This window comes from Phocoena phocoena, chromosome 18, assembly GCF_963924675.1.
Source record: "Phocoena phocoena chromosome 18, mPhoPho1.1, whole genome shotgun sequence".
In the NCBI taxonomy this organism is placed as follows: domain Eukaryota; kingdom Metazoa; phylum Chordata; class Mammalia; order Artiodactyla; family Phocoenidae; genus Phocoena; species Phocoena phocoena.
The window spans coordinates 35,878,516-35,899,828 of record NC_089236.1 but is presented as its reverse complement, the minus strand read 5'-3'; the positions used below and the strand labels follow the sequence as shown (position 1 = coordinate 35,899,828).

The 21,313-nt window shown below is 34.3% G+C and overlaps 1 protein-coding gene across 2 annotated transcripts in view; it reads right to left on the bottom strand.

Moving 5' to 3' along the window:
- KLHL1 (kelch like family member 1) overlaps positions 1 to 21,313 on the bottom strand; it is a 372,807-nt gene that overhangs the window by 133,498 nt on the left and 217,996 nt on the right. For both annotated transcript variants that reach the window (XM_065895878.1, XM_065895879.1), the window contains one exon: positions 3,146 to 3,358. In XM_065895878.1, the coding sequence (XP_065751950.1) occupies positions 3,146 to 3,358 (213 nt within the window). The remainder of the gene's footprint in view (positions 1 to 3,145; positions 3,359 to 21,313) is intronic.

The following is a 21,313-nucleotide window of genomic DNA, read 5'->3' as shown; positions in this document are numbered from 1 at the left end:
CAAGAAAAAAGTGTTTTCTGGTCATCATACGACTTTTCTTAAGAACCTTGAGATGTTTAGTAGCTTTGAAAATTCATGTAAAGGCTGGAAAATTCTAGATTTAATTAAACTTTTTAAAACTCTGGCTGGATATTGAGGTAAATAGGAAACCATCTGTAGAAATAAACTTTGCACTTATTTCTCATCAGTAAGAGAGGAAACACAGTATCAAACACAATTAGAGTAGTCTGAGCTCTACAGTTCACTAGAAAAGTGATTATCATGTTGATTCTCAATTTACTCATTTGTCAAAAAATAATAATGATATTTATTGCATAAGGATATTATAGAAATTAAATGAGATAAAATATATGTTTGGTGACTGAAGAAAGAAATAAATGCATGTTAATTCCAATTCTGCCACTCTTCTTCCTTTCTCAGGCTTTTAATAGGAATCTTGAGAATTGCTGTATTCAGAACATTTTAATGATCTTCAAGTTTAGACAGCAAATAAGGAAACAACATACATTCACAGTAGTAATATCCCTGTGTATGTTCGTATCTGGCTAGCCTAGATTTGCAGGAAAACTGGATTTTTCACTAGCTCTATGACCTTTGAAAAATCACTTAACTTCTTTGAACCTGTTTATCCCTCTGCATAATATAATTAATAACCCCTACCTTTCAATTGTATTTTTTAAGATTAGAAATACTGTATGAAAAGTGCTTATAATGACATGTAATTCCTTAATAATAGTTATGGAAGCAATAGCCCCTCCTATATCTAAAGACATTTTTATGAAAAGAAAATGTGCTTTATTTTTCCCCCTGCACAGATGTTGCTTGAAAGTGTATATAAAGTTATGTTTGTAATGTACCCAGCTTAAGAGATGAGAAATGGAAAATAAATATATGCTGTGTTTATGCCTATTGGGCACTGTGATGAGTTAAACTTAAAAGTCTTTTACTAGTTAGTTTCACCAAAACATAATAATAATTTATTTTCTAATGTTAATAAATATTGTTTCACTAATCAAGATAAAGCACTTTTACCAATCAGAATTAAAACCCTATGTGTAACGTGTAGCCTTAGGAACAAATAAGTCAATAGAATGTACATCTCTATTCTGATGTACATCTCTATTCTGAGGAACAAATAAGTCAATAGAATGTACATCTCTATTCTGATGTAATAGTTTAGATGAGATACACATGTAGGAGCAGCTCCCATTTTTGTTGACAAAAGAGTGGGCAAGGAGGGTATGAAGAAAAGGCATATCATGAAAAAAATGGAGCCCTGGGCACATTCTTGGCCTCCTCTCATATGGGTCATATTATATATGATGATTTTTCAGTACCAATTTAACTCCAAACTCCCAACATTTCAGCAGACAGGTGAAATGGGTGGGCAGGATCAAAGGAACCAATTGCCACATCATCTATCATTGGTTAATGGCTATCTACCTATTATTGGCTAATAGTGATCATTGGCTATTTCCATCTTGAGAGAGGATGCCAAAGCTCTGAGAATATGTGGTATCACAACCTATGTTGGAAGATTCAGAAAAATCCAGTGCATGGCTTTCCAATTCATTCTTTGTCCCATTACCAAAATAGATGTTTCCCTTCCTTTTATAAGAGCCTGGTGTTAGGATAAACTTTTATTGAATATAATTTGTTTAGGCAAGATTTCCATAATTTTTTTACTTTTACTTCTTTATTTATTTTAGTAGCCAAATGAAACACAATTCTTAATTTATTCATAAAACTTCATTTGTTTCCCAAATTTGGCAAAGTGTTGTTTTTTTTTTAACTTTCCAATCTTAACATATGACCCAGCTCCCTCTCTCTTCTCTTGTTACTAACGTGTTATACTTGCCTATTGTTGTTTCCCGATTTCCTAATTCTCTATCTTACATTCTTAGTAATATGTGGATTATTGAAAATGTTGATAGTGATTTTAATTCAAACGAACAGGCTCTTAATATCTCTCATAAGAAATGTACACATACACAATTTTTTCTATCACTTCAGAGGTCAGAGCCACCTTCAAGCTTATGTTTGGATACCCTGAGATACCAGATGCCCTGGGTTAACAATGTTGTGCATGGATAATTTTGCAACATTACAAGTTATTTTAAAGACACAAGACTCTGAATCAGGGAAAGTTAATTACTCTTCTTCTGCTAAGTTGAGAACTTGGTGTTTTATCAACTCACCTGTGTCCTACATACCTCATCAGTAAAATGAGGTGATTTTTTCACTTGGTGTGTGTATTCTCCTTAGCTCCAATTATTAAAGGTTCCATAATTCCAATTGCTAAATGATATTAATTCATAACTCTGTACTATTCAGTAATATATCTTATCCTTCTATAGACATTTGAAATTCCATGCTTTGAGCTTTTAAGAATACCGTAGGGATGGCCACGGAATATGTATATTCATCAGAGAATGATCATATTATTTTATCTTAGGTCAGATAGATGATAGCTTGATAGATAACTAGCTGGCTAGCTAGCTAGCTAATTAGGTAGATAGATAGATATGTAGATAGATCAATCATCAAAACAGGGAAGCAGTGAATTAATTGCAATGTTCTAAAAATCTTTTTTTTTTTTTTGCGGTATGCGGGCCTCTCACTGTTGTGGCCTCTCCCGTTGCAGAGCACAGGCTCCGGACGTGCAGGCTCAGCGGCCATGGCTCCCGGGCCCAGCCACTCCGCGGCTTGTGGGATCTTCCCGGACCGGGGCACGAACCAGTGTCCCCTGCATCAGCCGGCGGACTCTCAACCACTGCGCCACCAGGGAAGCCCAAAAAATCTTTTAAATATTCTATTAAGATTAAGTATTTTATATATATTATCTAATTTGATCCTCATAAAATTTTGCGTGGTAGTACAATTTGATTTGATAGATGAAGAAATTTAATTTCAGAGAAATTGACATTCTTATAGTCATATAACCATGACTCAGTAAGTGGTGGAAATGGAATTCAGACCCATGACTCAGCATTTTCCACCAGCAAATTTACCTTAAAAAGAGTGTTTGATTAAAACAAACAAACAAAAATGTGAATAAGTAATAAAACATGGGTTGTAATGTTTAATTTTAACACAGAATTTTTCAGTCATTCGTAGGTACGAAAACAGCATCCCATGTAATTACCTGAGGTGGAAGCAGGGGCAGTCTTATAAAGGCCAGAAGCATACTCAAGTCATTGCATCTCCTCTGCATGTCATATTTGACCCACATCATTAATGCATGGAAGATGGTTTCTTCATCAGGGACATTGACATCATCACTGGCCAGGAGTTTATGGAGCTCCTCAGCTGGAAGCAGTAAAAACTCTTGATTTCTCATAACTTCCATTATGTTTTCCTACAGGGAGAAAAGAGCTTGGCATAAATTCGACCTCGGTTTTATTTAGCTAGCACAGCACCTCAGAAAGAAATGAGAAAAGTAGTCATCAACCTTTGTTCTCATTATACCGTAATCCTTGAGACTTAATCCTTCAGAAACTAAAAGCTGTTAAGATGAAAGCATTGTAATTGTAATTGAAGTGTAAATGTATCCAAGACAGCACAGATCTTGTAATAACTGGAGGATTATAATGTTGAGCTTTGTTTTGCAGGCAGAATATAAAGTGATTAAACGTTCAAGTTTCAAGAGGACTGCTAGGTAAAATTTGGTTAATATTAAAAGAATAGAATTTCAAAGTTTAAAAAAACTTGACTACATATACATCAATCAGAAAGTGGGAATAAAATTACACAGAAGTAACACTGTAAGATGCATCATTGTTTATTCAGAAAGGGAAAAATAGAAGAGGTAGGCCATAGGTATCACAAAATCCCATATGTTTCACCCTTTTATTATCTCTCAAACCTCCCTCCTCGCATGACAGTTTTTCTGGCTTAATTCAGAGTCCCATTTGTTTTCTTGCAGATTGCTGCCATACTCGCCTAGTTACTCTGCCTGATTCTACCCTTAGCTTCTCTACTTCAATGTGCTCATGGCACTACTCTAAAGTTTTTGTTTCATCTTGCTTTTTTTTTGGTTCAAATCTTTTGGTTAAACACACCAGTTCTTCACGATCTGACCTCTTCCTTATTCTAACACTTCATCTCCAAACTTATTGGCACACCAGCCACAAAATTACTCTACCTTCATTTTGCCTTATCTTCACTCCATTGCTTAAAATGACTATTAGCCACCTTGTTTTCCTAATTTGTGTCACTTTTCAAGATTCAATTCAAAAATTAAATATGGATAGGATATACATATATGCATATATATATATATATATATATATATATATATATATATATATATATCTGGTGCTCTCTGTTCACTCCCATTTGATTTGGCTGCCTCACCTTCTGTGCATGCACAGTGCATGCTGTTTACATCTATGACACAACAGTTACCAAACTGCTACCTAATCTTTGGTGCACTTAGGAATCTTATCACAAGCTTTAAGCTCCTTGAGACAAAGACTTTGACATTTAACCTTTCATAGCTAGATTCTGGACATAGCAGGTGAACAGTACTTACTTGTTGAATAGATATATTGATCCTTGTAGAGAAGAATAGATTTTGGAAATAGTACAGAGCAGTGCAGTGTTTTTCAAACACTTTTTAAAAACTACTTGTCAAAAATCTTCTCACATTTCATCACAAAGTCTTCTGTGTCTGATAAATGGTTAGAGAAGACAGAGATTTGACTGTTGGCCTTCACTTGTGTTCCACCTTCCTTTATGTCTCCTGAGACAATTCCAAGGAATATATAAATAAGGCTTTTCAGATGGTAGCTTTAAAGCCACAGTTGTGGCAGAAATCTCAATAGGATGGTTATTTTAGGGTAAACCTGAAGTAGAGTGGGACTAGATCTCTTCCCCAAAGGGCATTGTGACTATGCTAAAACATAGCAGAAGAGTCAGCAAGTGCCCGTTAATCTGTATGTCAGAGCAGATTCAAACCTGTTTTCTGAAGAGACACTTGACCTATGTTATGACTGTATCCTTAGAAATGAATCCAAGGCTTGAAGTGCCTTCAGCTTTCACAAAAGCAGTCAACTTTACTTTTAGGTCATTGGTTATTTTCTTTACCTTTAAATGACATCACATAATAGCTGATTTCATGAATTTTTTTTCACCCCCCTGTGTTTCTTCTGTGTCTAATACAGTGCTGTGTAAATTATAGATGTCCAATAGCTATTTACTTAATGAATGAACTGTGTGCCCTGAGATTTAGTGCCACCAAATTTCTCTAAAGAGCTACAATAATATAAAGAAGTTTTTGAAGAATCTTTAAAGGACTTTTTGTCCATCTATTTTTCCAGTTATTCAAAAATCTATGTGTCTATTAAACTACACACAGAATTATATAACTAGACCATCAGTATATAGTGAGGGGTACCATAAAAAAGCAGCTCTATGAAACTGTCAACAGTGTCTATCATAAAGATATTGTTCGAGGCATATTTCATTATATTTTACAGTGTTCTCTTTGTGATGACCCTTGGGAGAAATTTCTTTTAGGTTTTAGTAGCAGGAATAATTGCACTTCTCCTGAGTAAATTGGTTTGCTTTTATCATGGATGTTGTAAATTATGAAATTGATCAGAGTTCTCTTTTTATTTGGCCTCTAGAAAACTTAGAGTCAAATTGAAATCTAGCTGATAGGAAGGCTATAGCCTTCCTTAGCTCTTTTTTCTTTTTTTCTCCATCAAGTCTCCTTTGAATGATATCTTGCCTAATATTCCTGTGTTATTTGCAATCTAGCTTCTGGAAACTATTTTATTTTCATTATCTTTTATTCACTGAAGAATAAAAAATACCAATTCACACTAGTTTCCTTATACCATAGCTAATTCCTTGTTGTCTGAGAAGATCAAGTAATGAGAAGCATCAAAACTCTTTGGCCTGTTTACTTTTTGTACAATACCTTTATTTTAAGTTTATTCAATCATTCATTCTACACAGACTTATTGAACACCTAATATTTGGTCCTGTATAACTGTAGTGAGGAGAACAAAATGGATGTGCATCAAAAATCTTACCACACATGGGACACCTAGACAATGTGTAAAGCCTAGAAAATGACTGTCACCAAGTCTGTAAAAGCTTGTTTTTCAAATGGACCTAGAATATTAGGTAGGAGTATAAATTAGAAAATAAGAAACAGAAAGAAATGTATTCTGACCAGGGGAGACCATATGAACAAAGGCACATAATATGGTATGAAGTGCCATGTTGGGTATGTCAACTTGATTGACAATGAACACAGAAAAAGTCGCAGAAATTAATATTGAAAGTGTAATTTAGACCATATAATGGAACAAGTTTATTGTAAAACTTTAACAGTCTCTCCATTAAATGGGAATATCTGTGTACATACATCTTTTACATATAGCTTGAAATATTAATTTTGAAGATTTTACCACCAAATTTAAGTTGCCACTGCATAAGACACAACATAAGACAATAATCCATATTAATTACATAAATAAAGACTAAAGTATACTATTTTTGCTACTTCATAATATTTTAAATAATTTTTCTAGCTATAAAAATTCATAGTTTTGTTTTATTCTAAGTAGACAGATATTACCATTTTTAATTATTATTTCCTGAATTTGACATAAATGTATTTTCTAATATTCATTTCCCTCTGTCTCTTAATTCTATTATTGTTTTTCCCTCATCTTATTGTTGCTAATATATCAAATAGCAATAATTCTTTTGATATTCCATTAGAAATTCATTTTTTTACACCATTTAAAAAGTTAGATAACAATTAATGGTAACATCAAGTCAAGGAAGATATAAGTAAATTCCTTCAATTGTCGCATTTTAGTTATTGGTTTAGTTTAAAATATGGATATTAAATGTATTAATGATCAAGTAAGTTTAACATAAACTTTACTGTTGTTCACAACACATTATCTACTTATTATGGTTAACTCAAGGAAAACTCACTGCTATGAAAGTCTACTGAGATAAAACCTATGTTTCACCATCTTGCACTTTGCAACTAATGGTCAGTTAGAGGAACCTCCCAATCACTGTTTTAAGCATTATGGTGGGAAGGTTAATCCTTTGACAGACGAGTATAGAATCTCTGGCTTGATTTCAAATCACCAGAGGGTGTGGAATTTATTTAAATGCCATTTAAAAAGTTATTGGTTAAGAAGATGAATACTTAGGAAGCTCATACTGTCAAATAAATGGAAAAGTGAAAGGCAAGCCTAGGAATTGGTTACATCTTCTGGTTGAGGCATATTATCTAAGTATGAAAAATGTAAATTTTTGGTCTAAAGTTATAGGATTATAAAGTTGTAATTCCATCAGCATCCTATGCCAGCAAATCTTTGAGAGTTTCTGATACATGTATGATTCTACTATTGTCAGGAGTAAGATTGAAACATGCATCTCTTGACTTCTGAAGCAGTGTCTTTTCTGTTACAACATGTACTGGATTGAATAGTGTTTCCCAAAACTTCAAGTTCACTTGGAACCTCAGAATGTAACCTTATTCAGAAATGGGGAATCATTACAGATGTAATTATTTAAGATAAGGTCTTACTGGATTGGAGTGGACCCTAATCCAATGGTGGGGTGCTTAGAGGAAAAAACTAGCAGAGATGTAGTCATACAGTGAGGAGAACCCCACGAGAAGACAGAGGAGACACAGGGGGAAGAAGGCCATGTGAAATTAGAGAGACAAAGATAAAAGTAATACTGACACAGACTAAATAATGAAGAGAGCTTTACCTCCTCTTCCTCAAACTCACATGGTATCGTCTTCCTGGACAGAGATTCTTCATAAAATCTAGTCAAATTATGTTGAATATCAATGTCATTATTGTACGTGAAGTTTAGAATAAAATCCTTCTTCAAGAAAGAGCTAGATTGCAACCCTTGTATAGTGGCTACATTTCCTCCTACCTGTACCATCATCTCTTTGATGACTGAAACTGGTCTTTTACCTGTATATATGTATTAAGCCAAATGGAAACTCATTTTCATAAGGCAGACCAAATAGGAGTTGTTTGTTCACTTTTTCTACTTTACTATAAGATTTTCATAGTAATTCTTTAAAGGACAAACTTCTAGTGTAGAAAAAGTTTTATTAGTAATCAAAAACTGAAAATCAAAATGAAAATAATATAGCACTTTAGCCTATTAAGGTTGCAGTGATTTCAAAACAATTATGAACAGTACTTCTGAAAGCATGAATTGATATGCTACCTTTGAAAAGTGATTGTCATTGTGCATCATGAAAATTTAACCCAAGAACTCCAGTTCTAGGAATCTTTCCATACATATATGAAGATATATATATATATATATATATATATATATATATATATATATATATACAATTATTAATACAGCATTACTTAAAATAGTAAAAATATAAAAAGCTAATAAATAAATTTTCCCCTCCCAAAAATTGAGTAAAAAATAAAATAACACAGTGAACAATATTTCACAGAAGTATAATAAAAATTTCACAATTTGTATGAAAACGCAAAAGACCCCGAATAGCAAAATCAATCTTAAGAAAGAAATATGGAGCTGAAGGAATCAGGTTCCATGACTTCAGACTATACTACAAAGCTACAGTAATCAAGACAGTATGGTAAGAGCTTCCCTGGTGGTGCAGTGGTTGAGAGTCCGCCTGCCAATGCAGGGGATATGGGTTCGTGCCCCAGTCTGGGAAGATCCCACATGCCACAGAGTGGCTAGGCCTGTGAGCCATGGCCGCTGAGCCTGTGTGTCCAGACCCTGTGCTCCGCAACGAGAGAGGCCACAACAGTGAGAGGCCTGCATACCGCAAAAAAAAAAAAAAAAAAAAAAAAAGACAGTACGGTACTAGCACAAAAACAGAAATATAGATCAATGGAACAGGATAGAAAGCCCATAGATAAACCTATGCACATATGGTCACCTTATCTTTGATAAAGGAGGCAAGAATATACAATGGAGAAAAGACAGCCTCTTCAATAAGTGGTGCTGGGAAAACTGAAGAGGTACATGTAAAAGAATGAAATTAGAACATTCCAAAACACCATACACAAAAATAAACTCAAAATGGATAAAAGACCTAAATGTAAGACCAGACACTGTAAAACTCTTAGAGGAAAAAAGAAGCAGAACACTCTATGACATAAATTACATCAAGATCCTTTTTCACCCACCTCCTAGAGAAATGGAAATAAAAACAAAAATAAACAAATGGGATGTAGTGAAAGTTAAAAACTTTTGCACAGCAAAGGAAACCATAAACAAGACGAAAAGACAACCCTCAGAATGGGGGAAAATATTTGCAAATGAAGCAACTGACAAAGGATTAATCTCCAAAATATATAAACAGCTCAATATCAAAAAAACCCCCAAACAACCCAATCCAAAAATTAGCAGATGACCTAAATAGACATTTCTCCAAAGAAGATATACAGATTGCCAACAAACACATGACAGGATGTTCAACATCATTAATCATTAGAGAAATGAAAATCGAAACTACAATGAGGTATCACCGCACACCAGTCAGAATGACCGTCATCAAAAAATGTACAAACAATAAATGCTGGAGAGGGTGTGGAGAAAAGGGAACCCTCTTGCACTGTTGGTGGGAATGTAAATTGATAGAGCCACTATGGAGAACAGTATGGGTGTTCCTTTAAAAAATAAAAATAGAACTGCCATATGATCCAGCAATCCCTCTACTGTACATATACCCTGAGTAAACCATAATTCAAAAAGAGTCATGTACCACAATGTTCATTGTAGTTCTATTTACAATAGCCAGGACATGGAAGCAACCTAAGTATTCACTGACAGATGAATGGATAAAGAAGATGTGGCACATATACACAATGGACTATTACTCAGCCATAAAAAGAAATGAAACTGAGTTATTTGTAGTGAGATGGATGTACCTAGGCTCTGTCATACAAAGTAAGTCAGAAAGAGAAAAACAAATACCGCATGCTAATACATATATATGGAACCTAAAAAAAAAAAAAAATGTTCTGAAGAACCTAGGGGCAGGACAGGGATAAAGACGCAGGTGTAGAGAATGGACTTAAGGACACAGGAGGGGGAAGGGTAAACTGGGACGAAGAGAGAGAGTGGCACAGACAAATATACACTACCAAATGTAAAATAGATAGCTAGTGGGAAGCAGTCGTATAGCACAGGGAGATCAGCTGGGTGCTTTCTATCCACCTAGAAGGATGGGATAAGGAGGGTCTGAGGGAGACACAAGAGGGAGGAGATATGGGAATATATGTATACACATAGCTGATTCACTTTGTTATACAGAAGCAACTAACACAACATTGTAAAACAAGTATACTCCAGTAAAGGTGTTAAAAAAAAAGGAAGAGTTATCAGAAAAAAAAAAAAAAAAACAGTGAACAATAGAAAATGGGCTAATTGTACAATTGGTGATTGCTTATGCAAATTATGGTATATCCACTGTACTTAACTTTATACAACCATATAAAATTATGTTAATAAATATTTTTTAAAGTGAGAAGAAGAAAAAAAAAGTAATGCTGCCATAAGCCAAGGATGGTCAGGAACCACCAGGAGCTGAAAAAGCCAAGGAAAGATTCTTCCCTAAACTTCAGAGAGAGCCTGGCCCTGCCAATATCTTGACTTCAGACTTTTAGCCTGTAGAACTGCAAGAGAGTAAATTTCTATTGTTAGAAGCTACCCGGTTTTGGGTACTTTTTATGGCAGCCCTAGGAAAATGACACATATCATAAGAGAAAATTTAAAATAGTTATGTTAAAAATTCTCACATAAACCTAAGAAAACATGGTAATTATTCCCAATCTTTTAAGTGATCAATTCTAGGCTCTTTATTGTATAGAATGATTCCTTTAAGAAATATTAGGTTTCCCATGAGCCAAGGAGCATCGGGGGCAGGAAAAAATGGTCTACCCTCAGGATCAACTTCTCTTTATATATACTTTTTCCACTGCCTCTATGATTTAAACTTTCTAAAAATACACGGCAGGGAGAGGCACCTCTCCCAATTATCAATGGCTAAGAATAACACTTACCTTAATGTTGCTACACAGATTTTGCTGTCAAGACCCTTTCAGGTTAAAACCAATTTTCTTGGGCTTTTGGTTATTTGGCTTCTGTGAATTTTTAATGCCTGTGTCAAATTTGCTGCCTGAGCTCTTGAGCACTACCTGAGAGTTCAAAAGGAAGGGATTCATTAAGAGATAATAACACCTTGTTATTTTACAGATAGGAATGCTGAGGCTCAGAGGGGCTCATACATAGTCATACCATTAGTCAAGATATGGCTGAGAGTAGGAATTCAGTCTTTCATCCTATTATATTACCTGGGCTATCCATCCTTCCATTAAGTTCCCCTTCTGGTTCTCCTCTGCCCATATAGTTTGGACTTACTGGTTTACTTTGATCTATGCAACATGCTTGCACACTGATTCCTGAGTGCTAACTTAGATCTTATTGCCAATTCTTTCTTGGTATAACTGGGTTTGATGATATGGCTTGGTGACATTAGAGAGTCAATAGATTACCATTGACTTGGAGAGTTGGCCAAGATTTAGATCCCGATACTACTGCCCACTGGCTGTGTGTTAGGAATTTGGTTCCTTATCTGTAAATGTGGATAAAAATAGTATTCACCTTAAAGCACTGTTGTGAGGATTAACTGTGAAGATTAAATACATTTACTGTTCTTAGAAAAGTAACTGACACATAGCAAATATTATATAATCATTAGCCATTAACTGTTCTCCATCAGAATTTCCCTTCCTTTCAGGCTCTTATTGGTAGTTGTATTCATGTTCATGTCTCTTTATCTCCTCTATTTTCTTTACTGATTATTCAGTCAACAAACTTTTATTGAGTGCTTTTTCTATGCCTCGTATGTTCTTAATACTAGGAATACAGAGCCAAAAAAACAAAGAAACAGAAAAGTTCTGTCTTCTAAGAAACTTGTTTTCCAATAAGGAGGACAATACGATTTTAAAAGAGAAATATATACTTTTTATGGCAAGAGAGAAAAATATGAAAGATTTAATGGAATCCAATAGTTGAAAATGCAAATAGAATAAAGGAGGCCAAAGAGGAGTTTGAATTAGGAGATACACACTTTTTTCTCTCTGGAATAACAATTCCCAAGACAAGGAAATGTTTCTCATAGAATCATAGATTTGGAGAGTACTAAAGAAATGTTGATGTCATCTGGTCTAATACTCATATCATTATCTAGCAGGGTTAAAAATGGGAAGTTCTGCGACTTCATATAATCTCAAATCGGAAACAATGTTTGAAGTCACTTAATTCAATGTTCACAGTATGTACTTCTGTGTAATGTTTACCCAGTGAATATTTTCAGTGATGGGAAATCCACTGCCCTAGAAGAAAGCTCATATCATTGTTGAATAGCTCTGTCAGAACACCATCCTCATTTTGAAGTAAAATTGGCTTTCTTGTAATTTTCTCATATTAATTCAGGGCAAATATACTATTAATATTCTATTGATTGGCTTTATGAATACTTGAAGATTGATTTATTTTGTCTTATGTCTTTTAAAGGCTACAGAACCATTACTCTTAAATCTATCTAAAGGATCTGAATCCTCAAAATCAGGAAAGAATGTTAAGTAGAAAGTACAATTTTCACTGAATTTCCCCTGAACTACCTGCTTTCTTTTCTGTACTCCTTCAGAAATAAAAACAAATTAAAAAATGTTTTTCACAGACTATATTGCTTATTTACATACATCTTTTTATCTTTCCCAAGACATTTTCTAAAGGCAGGAAAACAAGTATGATGCAATCACTGTCTAAAAACACATTTCAATAATTCAATTTATCTCTGTGTGTATATATAACATGTATACACTCATAAACATATTTTATATACATATATATATATATATAATTCAGAAAAGAAAAGAAATGTTTTCAAAGAGTTGTCAGTGTATTCAACTCTTCTTTTTCTTGTCAATTTTGTTATCAGTGCTTAGGAAATGACATAAAATTGAATTTCTTTAGGACTTCTCAGATCCAAATCTGCCAGACTAAAGTGAATGGTTGCCAGTTTTATTAATTCTTTTTTTAAACATCTTTATTGGAGTATAATTGCTTTACAATGTTGTGTTAGTTTCTGCTGTATAACAAAGTGAGTCAGCTATACCTATACATATATCCCCATATTCCCTCCCTCTTGTGTCTCCCTCCCACCCTCCTTATCCCATAACTCTAGGTGGACACAAAGCATCGAGCTGAGCTCCCTGTGCTATGCAGCTGCTTCCCACTAGCTATCTAATGAGATGGATATACATTTGGTAGTGTATATATGTCCATGTCACTCTCTCACTTTGTCCCATCTTACCCTTCCCCCTCCCCGTGTCAAGTCCATTCTGTACCTGCATCTTTATTCCTGTCCTGCCCCTAGGTTCTTCAGAACCATTTTTTTTTTATTCCATATATGTATATGTTAGCATACGGTATTTGCTTTTCTCTTTCTGACTTACTTCACTCTGTATGACAGACTAGGTACATCCACCTCACTATAAATAACTCAATTTCATTTCTTTTTAAGTTGAGTAATATTCCATTGTACATATGTGCCACATCTTCTTTATCCATTCATCTGTCAATGGACACTTAGGTTGCTTCCTTGTCCTGGTTATTGTAAATAGAGCTGCAATGAACATTGTGGTACAAGACTCTTTGAATTATGGTTTTCTCAGGGTATATGCCCAGCAGTGGGATTGCTGGGTCATATGGTAGCTCTATTTTTAGGTTTTTAAGGAACCTCCATACTGTTCTCCATATTTGCTGTATCAATTTACATTCTCACCAACAGTGCAAGAGGGTTCCCTTTTCTCCACACCCTCTCCAGCATTTATTGTTTGTACTTTTTTTTTGATTGCCATTCTGACTGCTGTGAGGTGATAACACATTGTAGTTTTGATTTACATTTCTCTAATGATTAGTGATGTTGTGCATCCTTTCATGTGTTTGTTGGCAATCTGTATGCCTTCTTTGGAGAAATGTCTATTTAGGTCCTCTGCCCATTTCTGGATTGGATTTTTTGTTTTTTTTAATATTGAGCTGCGTGAGCTGCTTTTATATTTTGGAGATTAATCCTTTGTCAGTTACTTCGTTTGCAAATACTTTCTCCCATTCTGAGGATTGTCTTTTCATCTTGTTAATGGTTCCCTTTGCTGTGCAAAATCTTTTAAGTTTCATTAGGTCCCATTTGTTTAATTTGGTTTTTATTTCCATTTCTCTAGGAGGTGAGTCGAAAAGTATCTTGCAGTGATTTATGTCATAGAATGGTATGCCTAAGTTTTCTTCTAAGAATTTTATAGTGTCTGGTCTTAAATTTAGTTCTTTAATCCATTTTGAGTTTATTTTTGTATACAGTGTTTATATATTTATATAGTAATATATATATTACTATATATATTAATATCTATATTTATCTAATATAAATATATAATTGAGATATACTAACAGCTGGCAAAGCTCTCTCTGATTCTTTAATGTATTAGAACAGTGGTTCTCAAATTGTTGCATGTATCAGAATCTCCTGGAGGCAAGGCTGTCTACACAGTTTGTGAAGAACAATGCAAAGTGAAGATGCAGAGCCTCTTGCTCAAATAGCAGGAAAAAGAGCTGTAAAAGGTACACATGAAGCTTTCTATTTTCTTCCACAGAACTTTGATTTGTCATGGTGCTTTTTATTTAAAGTCATTCTAAATAAAGAAAAAATAAAACTTTAAACTACTAGCATGAATTTTACTCATCTTTATTTTGTGCAATGTTAGTTTTAAATGTCAGTAGCAGAGAGTTTAAGTCATATGCAGAAGCACTGAAAGTACACAATTTGTATTTTGTGGTTCATCTCTGAAGGGTGACCAGAGTTGGCCAGAAGAAACAGAAGCTTGAAAGTTTGGAAGGAGAAAGATTGTATCCCCTCAGGCATGGAACCAGCCTGAAGTGGTGCTCCCAGGTATGGGAAGACTCTTACAGTTGCTTGGGACATTAATATCCAGCTATTGACTTGACAAATGTTTTTTCCTCAATTCTCATTATCATGAAATTATCAAGAAAGAACAAAAGGAGTTTTTCTTTATATGACAAAGGTGGAAGTACACTTTCACAATCTCAGAGTTCTAGTTATAATTAAACTATATTCTCTGTCCTGCTATAGTCTGCAAAAACCTTGATTGTCCTGACATTCCACAAGGCATCAAAGCTATCCATTCTATTGATAATATATATCATCATGCTAACTGGATTCAGTGAGTAAGAAGTGATGAGTATTCTAGATAACACAGTAAAACACATGTATGCCAGAAGCTGAGAAATAAATCCCTATGAGGTTTTGAGGATCTGCTGTATCTGTAGACTTCAATAATCTCATGGTCTAGAGTATAGTGGGGGAACTTCTCCAAATAGAGAGAAAGTCACTGCCCCTCACACAACCAACCAGTGAAAATGAGGCACAGAATTTATTAGGTTCCTTTGGATTTTTAAGGTACATAAGAATATGATTCAAATCTATTTGTTGGTTGGTTCATAAGGCTATTGGTTTCTAATGGGGTTAGTGTATGCAAGTCCCAGTTGTTGGGTAAGTTTCCCTGCCATTTGTGCCATATGACTGAAAATTAGTTCTGGGAGTATCCATGGTGGATAAGAATGTGGAGAAGAGAACTAGCAGGTCTCAGTTGTTAAACCATGGCTCAGACTTCTAAAGTTCTGTAGCAAGACTACCTTCTGCAAATAAGATTTGCTCTCTGTTTGAAAAAATAGCTCTTGTAACACTATTGGGCTCACATGGTAACTGAGGATATTACCGTGGAACATCCAGAGACTGAAAACTGTTTTGGTGTTATTAAATCCATTGGATAGTAATGTGAAGTAGGCATAGCGCCCAGCTATCATAGAACGCAATTTTTAAAAGGAAGCACTGCCTTCAGAACCGGCTCAAATAGGTCTAAAAGGCACTAGTAAGTACATTCCTCAACTCAAATGGGGTTCCTCACAATAAATTTATGAAAAAGAAAGAATTCATTCCCAGTTTAGGAAAGGGTTGGCATGGTACACTGGTGCTAACCAAGATAGTGATGCAAGAAAATCTTTCTCATAGGCAAAGCTTTGAACAGAACACTTGGATGCTCAGTTTTTATGAAGACAGAGATGGTCTAAATTATACATGGACTTCTGAGAACAGGCAAATAGCTTTGCTGGCTGGGGAGAAGCCTAAAAGGAACAATAGCGAAAGATCAGTGGCAAAGAGATCTGGAGTAATCTTATGTCAATAGAGCCATTAGAGTGATCATAAACTAAGGATCTTTCTTGAATGTTCAGCAGATAGCATCCATTACAGAGGAGGCTGTCAACAATCAGGTAGACAGAGTTACTCGTGCCATGGACAACAGCTATCCCAATGTTCCTACAATGGGCCCACAAAGAGATCACCAAGGTAGCAAAGAAGAAAGCTATGCCCAAGGCTGAAAATATGAGCCCTCCCTCAATAAGGCTGATCTAGATAAATCATTGTGAATTCCTAATATGGCACAATTAATTGGGGAAGACAAGCTAACCAGCTGGTAAGAGTGGATTACATAGGTTCCCTTCTATGTTGCAGGAGACTGAAATTCATCTTTTCTGAAATAGACACATACTCTGGACTTAGGTTTACCTTCTTTGCCCTTCAATATCATCTAATGGTCTAGGGAATTCCTAATCCATTGATATAGTATGATTGACAAAATTATGACTGAAAAAATTTCCTTGGTAAAAGGAACCTCTTTTATGGTAAGACAAGTATTACAATGGGCTTTTGAATATGAGATTCATTGGTCTTATAATATCACCTGTAAACATCTGGCCTTAAGAATAGTAAAACAACATGTTATGGGTTTAGATAAAGCACCAGCTTTGGACACAGCACCATGCATGGTGGAGCACGTTCCTCCAAGGTATAGTATATACATTGAATCAATGCTGGTATTTAATCCCACATCCCCAATTATTAGAATTCATGAGCTAAGGAAATAAAAGGTAGATTTAGGATTAGGCTTTCTCAACATTACTCACTTATGAAGGAGTGCTTTACTTCTCTACAACTAAAGGATTTCTTGAGCAAGAGATATTAGGTTCTAGTAGAGGGGCACTTTTGCCAGTAGACGTTGTTACAGTTTCACTGAACTAGAGTCTGGGGTTACTAAAAGGACAAGCAGAATTGGTTAACAGAATTTTGGAGTGACAGAGAAATAATGTACATTAGTGCAAACTCGGACCTCTGAGAAACAGAAGACGAGATGCGTTGGAAGATAATTCCTTTCCTTTTATCTCCTGTATGAACAGATCTGAGACACAGTGATTGTTTGGAAGACATTCTCATAGTTCAACTATAAACTGTGTTTTATTGTTAGTCTGTTAACAACTTAGAAATGTACTACCTTGAATTGTCTTTCCCTGCTTCCTAGCCTACTTTTTCTTTTCTTCTCAATTTTGTAACCCTGTGATTGCATATCCCAGTAAAGCCTTGGCCCATTATGACCATAAAAACAAATAATAAACTCATGGAACATTTACATTTGTAAGATACTGTGCATGCAAGCAGGTGAGTAGAACAGAAATAACATTTACAAAGTATTAATTATATGTGGAGGCTTCTTTAGTTGCTTTATATTATGGTGTTTTTGTTCACATATTTGAATACCTAATTGTGAAGACATAAGAAAATAAATTTAAAAATACATCATTAAAAAATTGTCTAAAGTAATAAAAATAAGTGCTATTAATATTTATCTTAAGTCAGGCACTTCACTCATATTTTCTTATTTGATCTTCTTTATTCACATAAGTAATGAGGCTCATAGAGATTAGGAAATGCATCCAAGGACACATATCTAGATAAGCAGCTAATTTAAACCTAGAATTGTATATCTTTAAGCCATTCCTCTTTGCACTTAACTTTGTTTCTTGGAATGTCATTAAATTATCAAGGACTAGGGTAGGTAGACAAGTTTCCATGAATGAGTTGGCTAATGAATTAAACATAATAATGAAAGAAGAGCTGCAGCAAATTGGAAAGATGGAAATGTGTATGGTATGCTTGGGAGATAATGACAATTCTGGTCAGGGGTAAACAGATGACATATTTTGGAAGAGCAAAAGAAAACAAAGTAGACTAAGCAGAGTGAGATAAGGTACAAGTGACTTTGAATGTCAACATAAATTTTGACACTAGTTTGCAGTTTGGTAGCCAAATATATTGATAATACCTTTGGCAGAACATCTGGTAAAGCACAAGTTCTTACAACACTTGTTGCTATAGAAGTGATAAGGTACAATATATGGGAAATATGTGGCAGGAAGCTAGAAATCTAAGTTCATGAAAAGTTAAGTCTTGGATAGACAGGATCTGGAGCCATTTTAATTGGGGAGTTGAATTCTTTTATGGTTTGGCTAACATTGTTGATCTAAGGATAAAGAAGAAAAAGAGATATCCATGATACAGAAAAGGCAAGCAAAAGAAAAATTTAAGGAGAGTTTAATTAACAAAACTGCAGATTATTGTAAGTTCAAAGGGAATAAAAACAGAAAAACCCATAGATTTGCCATTAGTATCCTTAAAGAGCATTTCCAGTCAATTGGTGTTAATAAAAGCCTAACTGTAGGAAATGAGAGCCTGAATGGTGAATACAGTGCTAGCAGAAGCAAAATACACTTTCGAGAACTATAGCACTTAAAAGAGAGATTTCAATACCACAGTTTTACAATGGTATTTATTTTTTGTAAAGATAAGGCCCATCTACTTGACTAAATCCTCAATAATTATCTCAAAGCCTGAAACAACTTAGGTGCTCAAAATATTTCTTAGAATAAATGCATATTCTGAGCCTTTTGCAAAGCAAACAGAAGAGCCTTTGAGGAGAAACTGAATACAATCATGAGAAAAGAACTCAAATGGGGGTAAGGAAAAGGCAGAAGCAAATGAGAGATTGTAAAATAAAATGCTTCCTACACAAGAAAGAGTAATAGTGATAACTTTAACCAAAACTTCAAAAAAGTAGTCAATATTTTAAAACAGTTCCCTGGACTTTAGTTCTGAGAATTTATTACTGAACACATATAGAATTCCAAAGGATGGAGGATAAAGAAATATGAAAGTACACAGACCAACACAGAAACAAAATTGAGAGAACAGCTATAATCCAGGGAACACAGTATAAAGAAAGTACAAAACATATGAAAACATGCTGCTAAAACATAGTGGTCTTGTATCAATGATCATGATACAATGTCTTTAGTTTTTCTTGTTCATTTAAAGGAATGTTTACTACATGCCCATGTATTTAAAGAGAAGTACTCAAAATTATCAGCAAATACCATTTTTAGTTTAGATTTAATAAAAGAAATGTAATGCTATATAGTTTTATACTTTGATATACAGAACAGAGAGATTTTTTTATTTTTTAAATTGAACACTAAAAAAAGATCTTAAAAAAGATTTATGAAAAATAATTGTTATCATCATCGTTTCATGAGAAAAGTGCATTAAGTTTAGAGGTTTAAACTTTGCTGAAGTCAAGAAATATGAAAGTTGAAGAATTCTTGACAATTTTTGTTTAAAATTATGAGTCTCAACTCAGGTATTTTTAGGTACAACTGAAATTATCATTGTGAAGATTCTCACCTTGAGAATAATAGGATATGAATTTTAGAAGAAATGTACATGTATTTCAGCTGGATTTCTGTTGTGCAAACCTCTCTTCAACATTCTTATAGATCTTCAACATAGTCATTCTTCCCATCATTGGGAACTTACTACCAGCTGACACTATTAAAAAATCTTTATACTCAACTCAAATCATTCTTCTTGCATCTCATTTCCATTGGCTCTGGTACTATTTGAGGACATAACTCCATATAATAATTAAGCAACTCATAATTTACACATGTTAGTCTCACAATAGCTCTAAAAAGTAGAAACCTGTTTGGCCATCCATGTTTGCCATTTGAAAAAACTCAAGCATTGGAGAGAGAGTTTAAGCAAATAGTCCAAGTTTACACAGCTTGTATGTGGTTGAGAAAAACATCTGAGGATTTTAATTCTGGCTACAGGATTTACGCCTAATCATTAAGTTATATTGTCTCTCACTATGGCTTAAATAAAATGCTGCTGAAATATATTGGGCTTGATATGATCATGATTAATTATCATGATATGAATTTTTTGAAATTTTTGGAAGATTTACAACCAATGGTTTGTAGTTAATCTGTTCTTTGTGTTGGTTCCCATAACTGTACTTTCTACAATAATGGAATGCCTTACTGAAATAGCTAGAGAAAATAAAACTGACTATATCATGGCTATCCTGAAAAAATAAATTGACAAGGCAATTAAAACTGCTTTCCTTACCTTCCTTCCACTTCAAGTAAATTCAATTTGTTTCCTACCTCTAAACCACATAGAACACATAGAAACACTTTCTAGATTGGTTCAATTGCAAGTGTGTATAGATTATGTTCATCATAAGACTCCAAGCAATGGTCTTGACTAATTCAAAAGAATGTAAATATGATCAAAGGTTGGTTTCTCAAGTGTGGTGTGCAAATCATGTGTTTACATGCAGTAACAATGCTGATGATATGACAGTGCTGTTTGACTTTGATAAATTTTAACTACTACCTTTTAATTCTGAACTCAATTTTTAAAATTATGTGAGAAGGGGGACACTATGCACTGTAGCTTGGGACTGACCTTTCCTTTTTATGTTCTAAATTGACCAAATTCTGGGACTGGTTATATATCATTTACAGCTATTAATATCGAAATGTGGACATGATGATTTCTCCTTTACATCAATTTTAAAACATTTATCGATTATCCACTCTGTGACAAGCATATATATCAAATTCTGCACATTAAAAAGGAAGTAAGCCTTTGGCTTCAATTAGCCTAGCCTATACAAAATCTTGGATTCCTGCCAACTTCATATCATTTGAAATGGTTTGTAACTATAATAAACTTTTAACTTCATTCTTTAAATTTCTAAACTAATAAATATATTAATACTCATAACTTGGCAAGGTAGATAGCATGATCTTGCCCTTTTAAAGATAAGTAAAGGGAGTCACAATGAGGTCTCTTGCCTTGAATAACTTTCCAAATTGGTCATATTAAAAATCCAAGCATTCTGCTTCCAAAATCCTGTCTTAATCCCATGTCACACTATTTTCTTGCCAAAATAATCCCTGAGTTTTAGAAATTTACACCATCACAGTGCCCCAGGAA